At 39.6% G+C, this 17,250-nt stretch overlaps 1 protein-coding gene across 2 annotated transcripts in view; it reads left to right on the forward strand.

Annotated features, from left to right (window-relative positions):
- gdpd4a (glycerophosphodiester phosphodiesterase domain containing 4a) overlaps positions 1–16,196 on the forward strand; it is a 38,797-nt gene extending 22,601 nt beyond the window's left edge. Inside the window, exons 9-18 of one of the 2 annotated variants that reach the window (XM_074641046.1) lie at positions 2,337–2,482; positions 2,716–2,798; positions 4,817–4,967; positions 5,297–5,515; positions 6,290–6,447; positions 10,250–10,397; positions 11,242–11,324; positions 13,384–13,463; positions 14,653–14,790; positions 15,254–16,196. In XM_074641046.1, coding sequence (XP_074497147.1) covers positions 2,337–2,482; positions 2,716–2,798; positions 4,817–4,967; positions 5,297–5,515; positions 6,290–6,447; positions 10,250–10,397; positions 11,242–11,324; positions 13,384–13,463; positions 14,653–14,747 — 1,163 coding nt within the window. In that variant the 3' untranslated portion in view covers positions 14,748–14,790; positions 15,254–16,196. The remainder of the gene's footprint in view (positions 1–2,336; positions 2,483–2,715; positions 2,799–4,816; positions 4,968–5,296; positions 5,516–6,289; positions 6,448–10,249; positions 10,398–11,241; positions 11,325–13,383; positions 13,464–14,652; positions 14,791–15,253) is intronic. The other variant, XM_074641045.1, reaches the window with a different exon arrangement.
- Positions 16,197–17,250: the final 1,054 nt, after the last annotated feature.

The raw sequence follows: 17,250 nt of genomic DNA on the forward strand, positions 1-17,250 counted from the left end.
CATCTCTTTGTTTGGGAACGTTATAGAGAAAGAGAGACAGGAGAATATAAATCAAGCACAAGCAACAGCAGTAACTGGAGGGAAGAAAGGTCTGAAGGACCTTGTTGAAATGACATATTGGCTGATTGCTGGCAGACAGTGAAGGGTTTCGGCTTTAGTTGTAGTGGCACTGAGCCGCCCCGCCCGACAGGAATAAAACTATTCTGAAATCAAACATAGCCCTCAGCAACGTGACGCACTTGTCTGGCAGGGATTATACAGCTGTAGACCTCCCTGCCATCCTTCTTTCTCTCTCTACTTCCTCTTAACAGAAAATCAATGTCCCTTTTCCTACTCGCGCTCTTCTCTTTGTCTCTCTGATGCTTTCTGTCTTCTTTCATTCACTCTGTGTTTTTTCTGTCTCTTCATCATTCTGACCTCCTTTCTTACCTGCTCTTCTCGTTTTACTGCTGTCTGTTTCTTTTTACTCGTCTTTGGGACCGCCTTTTCCTCTCTCACTGAATCGGCTTTGACCTGTATGTCTCTCTGCGTCTCTCTTTGGTCTCCATGGGTACTGTCCCTGGTTGCCATGGTGATTCAGCAGGGTAGAGTGATGCTGAGTCATGTCGGGGGTCTCTCCTGGCAGGAGATACGGCAGAGAGAGATTGGCCAAAGCACAGGATGTAATGTAGCTCTCCTCCGTTCTGTTGTATTAACATGAATACCCACCCAAGCCTGGATGTGACTGGGAAGAGTTGATGGGTTAGTTTTGTAGTTTTGTTGATGCTGGGTATAAGCTGGAAATAGACCTTTAAAGGCATAGTTCGGAAGTGGGGTTGTATGAGTTAGTGGATTACCTACAGTAAATGGCGGTCGGCGAGTACCAGCACGGAAGCTAATGTACTGCTGTGGACGGGGGCAGCAGCAAAATGTGTTTTAGGCACCTAAAAGAAAGGCCAACCTAAAAAAATCAATATCAGTTTAAGTGTACGCTATATTTAGAATATTTTCACCACTTTGCCTTAGACAGCTATACAGTCTATGTTTCCCATGGGGAACTGAAACCGTTATCTATGCTCTCTTCAAAGCCACCAGACTCCTTTGATAAAAGCAGTAATTCTCCCTTGCAGAACACAGGAGTTGCTGGTCTACCGCTGCCTCAATCGGTTAGTTAGTTTGTGTTATATTGTGACTTTAGTGAATCTGAACTAACCCTTTAAAACACCCGTGTCACACTATAACGCAAACAAATGAACCGATCGAGGCAGCGGTAGACCAGCAACTCCTGTGTCCTGAGAGGTAAAATTACTGTTTTTGTCAATGAAGTCTGCGGGCTTTGGCAAGAACATAGATGGATATAACGGCTTTAGTTCCCCATCAGAAAGGGCTGTCCAGGCAGATTTGCTACGGCCGTCATTCTGTCTGTTGCCCATATGGCTGCTGTTCAGCACCAGACCACCGTGTTGATCCTATCAGGACAGATTTACTGTATCTCATCCTGATTAAGTTCCAATTTCTACTCCAGCTAGCCCACTTCTTTAACCCGGAATATGGCTATATTTAGAGGCTGGTATCTGCTGGTTTTTGGATTTGTTTGTGTGTGTTTTTCTTTGTGCAGAGTTGATTATAAAACATGATGTGCAATTTGTTTTTTTTTACAAAATAATTGCACCATCAGCCCAATATATTCAAAAAATATATATATAAAATATATAAAAAAAATTGTATTTGAAGCCTTTATGTAGCTATTGCAATAAAAAACAAATGTGTACTGGTACTTAAGAAATGACACTGTATGCTGATAAACCCACCTATAAACAGACTCTAATGTCTAATGACACTAATGTTGTTGGCTGAAAACTGCGTCAGGACCCAAAATTAATAAAATTATATTATATGATGTTATATTATATTATATTAACTTAAACAATATTGGCTTATTCTCAAGCGAGTTGTGCTACTATGACAATCGGCAACCATTGATACGGTGATTTTGATATTTATGTGCATTTTTCTTCTGTTTTGATTTCCTTCATAACGTATCAAAAACATAGTTAATGTAAAAAAAATTTAAATGTGGTGAAAAATTATTAAAATCGCACAATAAATGAACAATGATATGATAAATCTTGCGGCAGGTGATTATACACTAATGAAAACATACAATTATATACAATACATGCTATAATATATGCAATTATTATATTCTATTTCTGATAATAGATCCCCCGAAATCCTACACACTGACCCTTTAAGTTCTGGATTGAAAAAAGCCAATAATTAAAACAGTAAATACATTTTCAATCAGTCAAGTCAATGAACATCCCAGTAACTTTGTGTTGTTGTGTGTTCTTCAGTGCGTCAGGTGGCTGTCCTGGGTCTCTACCTGTCCATGCTGTTCTCTCTCTACCTGGTCCCTCTGGGAATGTACTCCCCCTGCATTAAAGAGGCAGGAACGCTGGGACCCGCCCCAACGCTCATCGGACACAGAGGAGCTCCAATGGTGAGGCTGAACTCAACCGAGACAGTTGGACCTGTCTTAATTCTTCAGTGTTTTACTGACCATCATTTCTGTTGGTTATGATCGATTAAAATATTGTCCATAGTTATATAAGATTGTCCATAGTTAATCACGATTAATCACACATTTTTTATCCGTTCAAAATGTACCTTAAAGGGAGATTTGTGATATTTATTATTTCTCCATCTGGGAATGTTTTTGTCTCGTGTGTGTAGCTTGCTCCAGAGAATACTGTGATGTCTTTTGAGAAGGCGGTGGAAGCTGGAGGAAAAGGACTGGAGACTGACGTCACCATCAGGTATTAACTGCTGTCCCCTGTTTTTATGTGTCTGTAGAACACTTGTAAACTACTAAATAGTAATACATAATAGTACATAGATATACATGTGGTGTTCACCAAGGTTTGTCTGTGTATGTTCTACCATTTGTCTGTGCATCCATTCTGGATCAGTCACAAACAGTGATGGAAGAAGTATTCAGATCCTTTACTTCAGTAACGATACTAATACTACACAGTGAAAATACTCCACAACAAGTAACAGTCCTGCATTCAAAGCCTTACTTAAGTAAAAGTATGCAAGTATTATCAAGAAAATGTACTTAAAGTATGAAAAATAAAAGTATGTTTCTGGATAAATATTACTGCTTCATTAATGTGTATGTTGCATTTTAACTCCTTTATATCCTGTTGGCTAGTTTAATCTACAGCAATGCATCATGGTTTATATAATCATCATTTGTTTGAAGCGTCGCTGTGAGAACCACGTATCTCTAAATAGTCAGCCTGTTTTCAGCTTTGTGACGATGCATTTTCCAGCTGATCCGAGAGGCTTTTTAAAGAGTTTATTTAACTTCAGAAGGATTTTCTCAACACATAAAGAAACACTTCATCCTTCAGTTTATCACAAACATTCAACACATCTGGAGATACCTGGTTTTCACTGGACAGGAAGGGGATGAAAAACTGTAATCTGAAAAGTAACTAAAGCTGTCAGATAAATGTAGTGGAGTAGAAAGTACAATATTTACCTCTGAGTTGTAGTGGAGTAGAAGTATAAAGTTGCATAAAATGGAAGTACTCAAGTAAAGTACCTTGAATATATACTTAAGTACAGTACTGGTCACAACACTTATCACCATTACAGGTTATTCATTCGTCTTTGAGCTGCAGAACTGGATAAGCACTACAATAGTTCAAGGGTTCAGAGTGCAAAGGATGCTGGAATAAATATGGATTGATTAATGTAACAGGTTTAAATACATAATAAATATATTTTTTTACAATTATTATTTTATTGTTATTATTTAATATTATTTTTTAAATATTATTATTTTAACAATAACCTTTAATATTATTTATTTTTTCTAAAGTCATGACAGTGACAGTGAATGTCCCTTGATTAGCAACTGCCTGATTACGTGAAGAAATTGTTAAAATGTACATTCATATTTGTTTCACTGTTACCCAATTAAGTTTCACCAAAAGTGAAATTATGAAGTCATTAATGGTGTTTAATAATGCAAGATATTATTATTATTATTATATATTATATTATTATTACTACATGTAAAATGATCAGCAGAGCAGTCAGCCTGTGCTAATTGTACAGATCTATACAGCTCTAAGGTGATTACTGACATCTAATCCAGTTAGCCGTTAGCTCCATTAGCCCACGGCTGCTGGGTTAGCACACTATTCTACAGCCTGAAAACAGGAGGATTAGCAACACGGCATGACTCAGCGTGAGCGGGTTAGCTTAATCTCATGCTGCTGCTGACCCCGGCGAGACTGGTACTTCCTGTGTGTGTGTGTGTGTGTGTGTGTGTGTGTGTGTGTGTGTGTGTGTGTGTGTGCGTGTGCGTGTGCGTGTGCGTGTGTGTGTGTGTGTGTGTGTGTGTGGTCTGCATGAATGATAGTGGTGGTAGTTTCTGTGTAATTAAACTGTCAAGGGTTTTGTGAGGCAATTTATTTTGTGAGTATTTATGAGCATGTACTGTACGTACTGATATCACTGGTATGATTAATTGAGATGACGTACTCACTGAGATTTCTTGGGTGTGTGTTTGTTAAGATAGACGGCTTTACTTTGATTGCAGGTGTTTTGAGCGGTGAACAGAGCTTTGGAGAATTAAATTCTTATTGGTGACTTTAATCATCCTCTCTTTCTCTCGTCCCTATTCCTTTTCACTCCTCCTCCCTGCCCTCCTCTCCTTTCATTCATATTCACCTTATCACCACTTACCTCTCATTTCTGTGTCCTGCGCTTTCCTCACTCATGTCACTCACGTTTAATATTTCCCCCCCTCTCTCTGTAGTTATGACGGCGTTCCCTTCCTGATGCACGACTCCACTCTGAAGAGAACCACTAATGTTGCTGAGGTATTCCCAAATCGAACGCACCACGATGCCTCCATGTTCACCTGGGCCGAGCTGCAGCAGCTGAATGCTGGCGACTGGTTCTTATCGGTGAGACTAACACACACACGCACACGCTGCACAAGGACACTGAGCACATCCTAGTTAAAGGCAGGGCTGACGATGTTCTCCAGTATACATTATTTGTTTTATTGGTTGAAATGGTCTTTACACCTCGACAGCGATCCATTACAGATGAGCCCTGTAAAACATCAACACAATTTTATATACGGTGGATTTTCCAATTAATTATTATTTTTTATCAATTTGCTTTGTAGATTTTCAATAATCAAAATAATCATAATTTCTTTTCTTTTCTATGGATTCTCAGAATGACTAAGCATCTCTTTTTAACATCACTCTGCTACAAACTCTTACAGAGGGATCCGTTTGGGACGGTGTCGTCCCTGCCTGAGGCTGACTGGTCCCAGGCCCAGAACCAGTCTGTTCCCTCACTGGCCCAGTTTCTGGAGGTAGCGGCCAGCAGCGGCAGACTAGTGCTGTTTGACCTGCACAGGCCACCGTACGGACATCCCTACAGTCAATCATACATCAACACCACTCTGCAGGTGGTGCAGGCCCACATCAACTCCTCACAGGTAACTCTAGCTGGATGGTTGTGAAACGTTTTCAGTTACACATCCTGATGAAGGCGTACATAAAATAGTGTTATGTAGTATATTTGTGGGTTTGTTTGTTGTAAAACTTAGATGATATTCAGTGAAAAACTACCGTTGGTCAACAAACATATCATTGTGTCAAGTTTTTTTGACCCCAATCCCAATCAGATCCTTTAATATTTGGTGTCTGCTGATACCGAGTCCAATACGATGCTAATCTAAAAAGCAGCAGAACGCACAGTGTTGATTAGATATGTATCTGGCACATACTAAATTTGGCAAACATTATTTTTCACAAGCTTCTTTATCTGAATACCAGTCTTGGTTCCAAACTATTAAGTTGATCTTCTCAAATCATTGATATCATGTGAATGAAAGTTTAAAATAGAAATGAAACATTCAACCAATTTAAGCCGGTTTACTAAATGGATTTCCACTCTTAACTAACAATTATATAACAAAAATGACAAACGTCAGCATTTCAAAAGAAAAAGGAAGCTTTGTTTCATCTTTCGTGGCAAGAGCGCCGCCATGTTGCAGTACTCTAGCCTGTTGTTTAGCTCGGCTGAGTTACACAGATACAACGGTAGAGACCACAAAAGAGGGGACCCTATTGTATTGTTCCTGGATGTAAAGTTGAGTTTTACGATGTTAAAACTAAGGACAAAACAGTCAATTTCATAAACTGAAATAAATTCATTTTCATAAACTGTGTGTGTGTGTGTTTGTTTTTGTGTTTTTGAATGTGTGTAGGTGCTGTGGCTGCCGTCTGAGGACAGGGAGCTGGTCCAGGCTGTGGATCCAGAGCTGCAGCAGACGTCTGGAGAAAAGGCTTCTATTCAGGAACTGACAGACGGCCACATCACCAGACTGAACCTGCACTACAGCACCATGTCACAACAACAGTTCAGGTACACACACACAAACACACACAAGCATTTTGAGAAATAAACGTTTTGACATTAACATTTTAGGCAACTCTAACCAAAATATTTGTAATTGCTGCTAGAGCCACAAAGATTAATCAACTATTAAATGAATTGACAACTATTTTGATAATCAATTAATTGGATTGAATACGTTTTTAAGAAGGAAAAAGTAAAACATTCTCTGATTCTAGCTTATTAAATGTGAATATTTTCTGGTTCGTTACTCCTCCATGGCAGTAAACTGAATATCTTTGACATTTGAGGACGTCATCTTTGGCTTTGGGAATCACTGATTGACGTTTTTCACCATTTTCTGACATTTTATAGACCAAACAGCTAATCAATTAATTGAGAAAAATAATTGACAGATTAATTGACATTGAAAATAGTTTGTTGCAGCCCTAATTGTTGCTTTCTTGTAACAACGATTCCTGCACAATTCACAGCAAACATCGTTATTGACAGATTTTAACTCAGATTGGTTTGAAATGTTTTTAACACAAATTATTACACGGCTTTGTTGAATACTCGATTCTGATTGGTTAATCACGGCGTTCTGTGGTCTGTTGTTTCTTTATAGCAGACCGTTGCTATGTATAACAGACCGTTGCCATGTATAAGAGACCGTTGCTATGGACGCACTTCTGATGTCGAACTCTGGCAGACCATATTTGTGTCAAATTATTGATTTCTTAAGTAAGTAGCTGTGTAATAAGCGGGATAATGTACAGCTAGCGGGTCATTGTTGTGAAATAAACCCCTTCAGGGTGATGAGAGACCCCTCCGCTTCGAGTCGGCCTCGCCCTGTCGTGATATCTTTCACAGCAATGACCGGTTCGCTGTACATCATCCCTTGTGTGTGTGTGTTTTAACTGATCACCACGACGTACCGGAAAAAGTCTTCATAAACACTTCCACTAATAGAGACTGAAAAAGGAAATGAGGAGTCAACACAGATGTACTCCTAATTATGCTCTAGAGAAAAACATGAAATAATAAAACTATATTTGCAGCGTGTTTGAACTACAAAAGGTATTTTCTATAGTTAAATTTAATTGTGGATATTTGCATTTATTCACATTCTGATTTCACAGATTGAAAAAACATTTTTAAATAAAAATAAAGGCCCCAAAATATGAACATACAGTACATTCACGCACATAATTATGCAATTATATCTACCTTTCAAACACCCCTGATTATACTTACTGAGGGAAAAGTAACATTTCACTGTTTTTGAAATGGCCTCTTCTGTGTACGTGTGTGTACATGTGTGTAGTTATGTAACTCAAGGTACAGATGGCCACCACGTCCTCACTGACTCTCGTTGCTTGTCGAACAGCTGCGGGGGAGAGAGAGGGAGGTAAAGGGCCGGTAGGTGAGAAGAGAGGGGAGTAAACCTGGGTAAAGAGGAACTTCTTCAGTAGAGGAGAAGCAGTGGAGGAGGTACAGATAGGTTGCAGATAGATGGGAGTTTAAATGAAGGGAGGCGGTTCAGAAGAGAAGAGGGTACGAGAGGCTGATAAGTAGTACAAGAGAAACGAGTAGGAGGTACTTGTACATAACCAGAAGCTGTGGGAGAAGAGAAAGATGGTTGAGTGACTCACACAGTCCACTGAAATAGTTTCCTCTTATTGCTTCTTTGTAGTATCTCATTGAAACATAAAAATATCACCTCTGATGGCACCGTGTTTATCACCAACTAGAGATGCGTGGTTGGATGAATCATGTTGGTACATTGTGTGTCTCAAAGTACCTTGTGATTATTATAATCAGAGCGTTGTGTCAAACTTTACATGCTGAATATTTTCTAGTTTTCTAACTTTAGGTACGTTCATTAGATAGTTTATCAACAATACTAATTTGTTTTGGTGTCTTTGTAATACAGAATACCGTAATACAGTCATACCACTGTCAAATTTGACATTTAAACTAAAATTAGGGTTGCATACTAATACGCTGGATCAGTATTGGCGCAGATACTGACCAGTGTTAATCTACATTAAATGGTAATAAGTTCCACACGGTGAGGTATATAGATTGTAAATATGGAACAAAGAAAGCACTACTCGGTGCCTGAGTTGAAGGATTAGTATCAGGAAAAGTTGGATCAGTGCATCCCTAACTTAAAAAGAAAATTACATGTTAACACACACAGTATTAAATGTGTTTAGCTCTATTGTGTAGTTGGTGCCGTCATTAAAACATATTTAACTATTTTTGAGACTGGTTTAAATGCAGGGGGGAGATGCCATATTTTTTGTATGCTCTGCGTTGTAGGTGGATTATTTTAAAGCTGTTTCAACGTTCCTGTTGAAAGTTTATTTATTTTATTTATTTAACCTATATTTAACAAGGCAAGTTAATTAAGAACAAATTGTTATTTATGGTGGAAGGCTGGCAAAATGTGAACCACAATGACTGAAAAGAGTCAAATCTATTGATCGTATTAACTTTTCATTGCACTAGTTCACAGTTTGTGAAAGTGGATGGTAAAAGATTTAAGAAGATCTACTTCAGACAACAAAGTGTTCCATTAAACCCAATAATCAAACATTAAACTACAAACAATCTATACAGTACATTATGTGCATCAGTTTCAGTGCTAAACAGAGTTTGTTTCCATTGCTCGCTGATAAAGCGTGAAGCTGGTGCTCCTCACTGTTCCAACATCTTTCTAATAAAATGAAATTGCACCATTTGAACAAACCGTTTTGAACTGACCCTTCAGCAATAATAACGAGTTTATACAACTCCTGGAGATTATACAACTCCAGGTTGTATAACCTGGCAAAGAATATTTTCTCTCTCACACTGTTTACCTCAACAGATGATCATTAGACTTTCAAAGGAGTCTTTCATCTCAATAAACTGTCAGGCCACACAGAGAGAGGGAGATAGCTTTGAGTGTGTGTGTTTGAGAGAGAGAGGTGAATACACAACTCTCTTCCACATCTTCATCATTTCATTTCTTCCTGATCCAAACCCTCCATCCTTTCATTCTTTTCCCTCCATCTTTCAATCATTTTGTCTTCCTTCCTCTTCTCACCTTCACCTTCTCCTCCTCTCCTCCTCTCCTCTCCTATGTATTCATCCTTCTTTCTCCCCTTTCTCTCAAGTCAAGTCAAATAAGCTTTACTGGCATGTATGCTGATGTTACATTGCTGATGCTAAATTACATATAATTGTTAATTATTTCAGTAAGCAAACAAAATAATCACAACACAGCAAATATCTTAAACAGAACACAACAGTACACACTTTGAGAATATACATTACTATTCAAACGTTTGTAATCTCCCACAAAGCTTGAGATATGTCAGATGTGTGAGAGGACTACTATAAATGTCTGAATGATCTTTCATGCTTTCAGCTTGTAGAAAGTCCTCTTTACAAATAGATGTTATTTAGTTTAGTACATGGAGAACAAACCGCTATCCAACGGTTCAACCAGACTGACAACTGAAAGAGCCGAAATAGACAAAGATCCGTCTGAGCAACAGTTCAATATTTATCAGCTTTAGTGGTGAGATACTGGGTTACTGTATTGGTGCATTTTAAGACCAACAAACAATTGAGTGTGTGTTGAGTTCTGGTCATTTCAGTCCAAGAGATAAGGCGGTTTTCTTTTTGATTGCGTTGAATATTTTGATGCTCCTGCATCTGTCAGGACACGGTGATTAAGTGGACTCTTTAATGTGTTCCTCCTGGATTTTTAAAGTAAAGTAGTGAAGTCATTTCCTTCTCTCTCTCTCTCCCTCTCTCTCTCCCTCTCTCTCTGCAGTAAGTACCAGTCGGTGAACATCAGCACTAACCTGTATGTGATCAGCCAGCCTTGGCTCTACACTCTGGCCTGGTGTGCCGGAGCTCAGTCCGTCACCACCAACTCCATCCACATCCTGTCCAACATCCACAAGCCGCTCTTCCTCATGGTGAGTAGATTATCAGATATTATGATCCCTGCTGTCCTGAATACGGTTCACATCATGTTTCCTAAAGGTTAGTTTAGTTTGGCTGCATGAAGCTTTAACTGTAATGTTACTGTGATTACTGCATTGGTCCATATTACTGTGGGACCACTGTCACACACTTTTTAATGGAGTTAATGAACTGACAAAGTACACAGAGATGGATACAAGCACAGCAATTTTAATAGCTTTTGACCTATTAATTAGGGAAATACCCGCGCTGACGTGCTTATATACACAGCCTTAAATACAGATCGCTTCCTGAACAGATTTCACGATCAGCAGATGGATTTATGAGTAGTTTAGCTTTTGAAATCATGCTAAAATCACATATCCGCTATCATAAAATCCTGTGGTTGGTTCATTTGCTTTCACACCAGCACAAATGCATCGTACTAACTGGGCAAACGGATCTGAGTTTGTTTTAACCAAACCAAACAGGTTGGGAGTGAAAGCACCCTTTAGTCTGAGGGTGTTTTGTGATTAAGGCTCCAGACTTGTACATTTATATTTTAGACGTCTATAATTTGCTCTGATCCGCTGTGACTTTCAATGAGTAGGCAGGTAGGAGTTGGGTATCGTGGGTGTTTTGAGGATTGAGCCTGTGACACTTTGGTTACATAAACATTCGCTCTCAACACCTACATGTCTGTGTAACTTCTAATGAGTTTGATTACGTTTTTGATACGAGTGTTCATGTCTAAGCCCAAATGAAATAATGAGATTCATGTTCACACTTTGTTCCAGTAAATGTAATCAACCCTCTCTCTCTCTGTGTCTCTCTCTGTCTGTCTGTCTGTCCCTCCAGACTCAAGAGGAATATAGTTTGATGTGGATTCTGACTGATGCTGTGTCGGCTCTCCTCATTATTGCAGTTTTCATATTCCATTGGTGCGTAGACACACACACACACACACACACACACACACACACACACACACACACACACACACACACACACACACACACACACACACACTTCGTCTCGTGATTATTATCCTTCCCTGCTAATTGTAGCGTCTGGTGTTGGGGTGGTGAAGCTGTGCACGGCTGAGTCATCCTGACTCCTGCTGATGAGGTTTCATTATTAATATGTAATCTGAGAAGTCATTGTGGCCAAATGATTTGAAGACAAATGTGTGCTTGATCAATGTAAGGACGGAGAGACAAGACAGGTTAGGGATAGTTTGGGTGTTTTGAAGTGGGGTTGTATGAGGGAATTGGCTTCAGTTCCCTATCAGAAAGGGCTGTCTGACAGCGAGGTAAAGTGGTGAAAATACTATAATATATAAATATATAAATATATAATATAGCGTAAACTTAAACTGATATTGATTTTTTTGGGTGTCTATTTTGCTGCTGCCCCCGTCCACAGCAGTACATTGCTTTGCTCCCGTGCTGGTACTCCTGTCTGTTTCTCCAAACTCCATCTACTCTTGGTAATACACTGACTATTGATAAGTACCTCATTCAAACCCCACTTCAAAACACCCAAAGTATCCCTTTAAGTCAGGGGTACACTAATAAACACATTGGAAATTCTTGTCTCAGTGTGTAAAGAAATCAGGTTTGTAAATTTGTCTTGATCCAGAATAAAACCTTAAATGAACATTGTGTACTTATAAACACACTCTTAAGCAGCCAGTATGTTTCAACAGAGGTGCTTGTTCGATGGTCAATCAGCTTTTTGAAACCTTCTCCCCCCTCACACATTTCCAATGTTGGAACTGTGTACTTCAATTTCTGTAACTTTCTGAAACAGACAATCTGACATTCACACCCACCTCACTCAGCGATTGGCCAGGTTTGCAGAAGTGAGACAAAGCTCTTTTTTTTCATTCTTTACATTGTTTTTTTTTCCTGTCACTTATCGCGTGTACAAACCAGTACTGAGGATCAGAGCTGGAGACTAATGGCGTCTCGTCGTCCCGGCAACGATTGAAAGTTTCCCGGATAATGCTGCATTTTGAACAACAAATCTGTGTTGAAATCGGCCGGAGGAGGACTAGTTAACTTTAGCTGTTAGCAGCCGGTGAGCAGCACAGTCCTGCTTGGCTAAATAACGGAGCTAACAGATAACGTTAACAGAAGTTGCATTGAGTTACATTATGATGCGTTCAGTATTGGGCGAAGGTAAATTATAACATTATCATGATGTGTATGAATGTATCTTGTAAAATGCAGTTTTTGGTGAGAAACTTGAGGCAGATCATCAGGGATTAATAATAAATTCATAAAAAACTATATGCAAACAGTAACAAAGGAGTGGATGTTGAAGTACATGGAATTTATTGTTTTAATTTAGTTTTTTACCGTGGTATCGAATTGGGTATCAATAATCGAGGAATTTCAATGGTATTAGTATCGACTACTAAATTTCTGGTATCGTGACATCCCTATTTGGAACAACTATAAACACTTCAGCCTTCTGACGTGATCGCACGACTCGTTGTACAAGCTAGTTGTTTTTTAGCACAACCAGGCCGTTAAACTGAGGATATGAAAAGAGTGTGAGCATGAATGTCAGTGAGATTCATCCAGATGAGGCTCTTCACCACAAAGGGCTCCATATTTTTTTTTTTTTTTGTGGATTTATTTTTTACTTTTATTTGATGTTATCTCTTCATCTCTTTCATCATCAGTCGCTCTCTTCTCCCTTTTATACCTGGGGCTTTAGTCCACACTCACCTGGACCCCCTCACACACACACACACACACACAGACACACACCTTCAGTGTACACATCAAAGCAGTTACAGTGGTACATGTCGTCTCAAAGCACTGTGGTAAACACAAAAACACACCTGGTTTTCCTCTACTGCTCTGATCTCTCTCTTTGGTGTGTGTGTGTGTGTGTGTGTGTGTGTGTGTGTGTGTGTGTGTGTGTGTGTGTGTGTGTGTGTGTGTCTGTGTGTGTGTGTGTGTGTGTGTGTGTGTGTGTGTGTCACAGGTGGCGAGAGAGAGGTCTGCCATTCTGGTCCGGCAGCCGTCAGCCTCACGAGAACGGACCGTACAGCAAGTTCAGGACGGGTATGTATTTCTAATAAATGTTAAACGTTTGTTTTCGTGATCTGCATCACCGGCTGATATTCACTCTGTTAACTGTGATTTTGGGTCCTTAGATATTAGGATATCTCGTCTCATTGCAAAAGGCATATAAACTATTAGAGAAAAAGCTGTTGATAGTTAGACAACCTACCAACATGTTTGCATCTGTTTTTTCTTTCACAAACAAAAGATAAAAAAGTAAAAACTGAATATAGTTTTAAGATTACTTGTGAATTTAAAACATTTTGTCTGGAACCAACAGCGGTACATTTTATATGTCTGGACTCGTAGAGAGAGTCTTGGTCAGCTTGTTGTACATTTTGGGAAATACTCTTTCTAGGAGTTAGATGAGAACATCAATATCAATTTAATCCCTGCTGATCAGCACAGATTTAGGGTTAGGCTTTAATGTATGTAGTCTCTAAATGGTCACAAATGTGTATTACATGATCTGAAAAATAAGATTTACAAATGTGTACTCGTACAGATTTTTAGCTTCAACGACACAGATTCACAATTTTAGCTTTGCGCATGGATCACCTGATATGCACGGATCAGGTTACATTTGTGTGTGGAGTTTTGAGACTATTTTCACATCTCCAGCTCCATATGGTTTATGGTTTGAATAAAAAAAACTGCTCGGTGATGGACTTGTTCTTCTGCTGGAAAAAATAGCCACTAGAGGTAAAAAGCGGATGCCGGTCGAACCTAATATTTATTCAGGTTGTGATGTGTGTATTTGTAAAACTGTTTTACATGTGTTCAAATTGATTGAACACAGATTTCTGAGTACCCCAAATTACGCACAAATCGTTTTTCATTTGTAGATCATGTAATACTGGTATTTGTGACCATTTTGAGACTAATTTCACTCCATATTAATGGAGCAGCTGGTCTTCATTAAAAGAGGAAAAACACTTTTCAACAGGTTTGAAGTCAGAGTCATATTTAAAAGTTTTATTCAGAGAAGCTGGAAACTGTGAGGACAGGACTTTTTAAAAATGCTGCTATTACAAACACATCCCTTAGCTAACCCTGACCCTCTCCACTGAACACACACAGATGTCCTTGATATTGATCTTGTCAGATGTCAGAGACATTATTTAATGATTATCGTCTTTGCATGCAGTGATGTCCTGCTGAGTGTGTTGTATGTGTGTGTGTGTGTCAGACTCTTCAGAGGTCATCTGTGTTCGCTGGAGCCCCCTCCACTCTGACCCCCCCGCTGGAGCCCTCATCTCCCTCCCCCTGGTCTTCAACCCATGACACCCTGCATGTCAGCCCTGCATGTCAGCCCTCCGGGAACCTTGTATGAACCCTGAACCCTGATTGAACTGTACAAGCTTTTATATTTACTGTAGAAAACTAGCATGAATAGAGAGAGGTGTGTGTGATTTAAACATCTGTGGGGATTAAGATTCACAAGGCAAGCAACAGCAAAACAATTGTACATAAAGAGCTGCAAGAGACATCACAAACTCCAGAAAAACTCCACTAGAGAACTACAGTAAATGGAGTCTGGTAAAAAGTCCCTACTACAGTATATGTGTCTTTGCATGTTGCTTCTTTTTGATCACATGGCTGTCACCTGGTTATTATTAATGTATACTTTACATCACCTGTGCTTGGCTACCTGCCTCCCCTCATATATGTTTCTGTTGCACCCTTTCCTGTCCTCCAGTATGGCCTCTGTTTTACCCACAATGCTCCTTGACATGTGAAGTATAAACTAACTCTAAACTATTTGACCTTTGCCCCCCCATCCTTTGCAGAGCTGAGTGATGTGTGGTCCATCTCCAGCGTCAACGTCCGGCCTGACCTACGGAGCACGCCCAGTTCACCCAGTACCCCTCACCTGCCCACCATCACAGAGGAGTGACTGGGAGAGAGAGATATATATATATAGAGAGAGAGAGAGAGTGGTGAAAGCTTGGTTTAAAATCTTAATATGACATGGTTGGTACCAATGGATTCCTTACGTATAGCTTTAAAACTGAGCCCGCTAAAACCTAAAATTCAGAAGTTGCATTTTAGAAATTAGTGGCGTTAAAACAAATTTGCGTTAACGTGTTATTATCGCGCTGACTTTGACAGCCCTAGTTTAACAGATAACAGTCTTCAAAAAAGATGTTTACATTACATTTTTCTTTATTTAGCTGACGCTTTTAACCAAAGTGACTTACAATAAGTGTGTTCAACCATGTGGGTACAACCCCTAAAATTGCAAGAATCACTCAAGTAGACCAAGAAGAGAACAGAGAAACATGTTGAGGTAAAGTAAGAGACAGCAGACCCTCTCGTCTTTCTCCACTTCCTCTCTCGTCCGAACTGTCCGAACTGTCCGAACTGAACCGCTGAACCGTACCTCATTCACTGATCAGCCATCAGGGACGGAGCAGAGAGACTCCGGAGCACCAGTGTCCCATTTCCACACTATAATCTCATAGATGCCATTAAAAAGCCTGGGCAGTGAGGACAGATGAACACTAGCCCCGAGGCTGACACGCTTGAGAACATTTTCATCACCAGCTGAGCTCATCAACGCAAGAAACTGAACCTCACAAAAGAAAGAAGAAACCAATGAATATATATATACTGCTGTAGTGATCCATGAGTCGCTTTCACTCTTTCCGTCTCGTGCTTCTAGTTGATAAAAACCAAAAGTTTGTCAAAGGAAGAGCGGCGGAGAAGCTGGAGCAGGAGACGATGATAAAATAGACTCCACAGACTAGGATCCACACTTTTTCCATTTCCAGCTGTACAGACATCAGGTGCATTAGACCAAACCTTAAACCATCTCTGTGTCTGTGAGCTGTTGGATGCGGTGTATGAGCTGTACACTGTTGGACTGACAGAATGAATGTAAACCCGAGGATTGAGACGGTATATTGTTATCTACTATTTATGTTTTGTACTAAAGTGAATGTATTATCAAGCAGGGCCATGTTTCTCAAAAGCATGTGAGGAATGGTTTTGCTGGGAGTCATCCCAGTTTGGCTACAGGTTTGTGCCAAATTTAGTATCAGCTGCTCTAAATAAAGATAAAGATGCTTTTGAGAAACCCGACCTTGGTACTCTTTTTACGAGGCAGTGAAATCTGCTTTTCCCTCAAATATACGCACACAGTACTTTGTGGAAGTATGACTATATGGTCCGTCTATGCTCTGTTGTCCTAACTGCTTTTAGATCTGAAATCTAGTGTCTTGTCTTATCTTGGCAGGTATAAAATCCATGATGAGGTTAGGGGCCTTGATTTTCTGAGAGGGTTTTGCTGCAAAGTATTGGAGATGGAGATGAAGCAGGACGTGCTGCAGTTAGTGCCATTAAAAAAACAAACAGCTTTGTTTTCATTCTTTAGAATCACTTTATTCATCCAGCACATGAATTTATTTAAAAAAATATAACAAGTTTCTGACAAATCTCCTTGGATGCAGGAATCTACTGCAATGAATCAGTGTAACAGTGTTCACAGTGCTCGCGACATTTAACCTGCAGTTAGGGCTGAACGACTTTGAAAAAAATATCTACTTGTGATTATTTTGACTGATATTGTGATGATATGTGGTGCCTTCAAATGAAACTCGTGAGCTTGTGTTTACAACATGTGAAGTCGTGTACACGATATGCTCGGCGTTCAAGTGGTTAAGTCGTGAGAACACCGCTGCTAAGCAACGGCAATATTAACGTTACTGTCGGCGCCTAGAAGCCACAGAGGCTAACAATTTAGCAAGCTAGCAAGCTGATAACATAATGCAGGAAATGCAAAGGC

The sequence above is a fragment of the Sebastes fasciatus genome, chromosome 7 (assembly GCF_043250625.1).
Source record: "Sebastes fasciatus isolate fSebFas1 chromosome 7, fSebFas1.pri, whole genome shotgun sequence".
NCBI classification, from domain to species: domain Eukaryota; kingdom Metazoa; phylum Chordata; class Actinopteri; order Perciformes; family Sebastidae; genus Sebastes; species Sebastes fasciatus.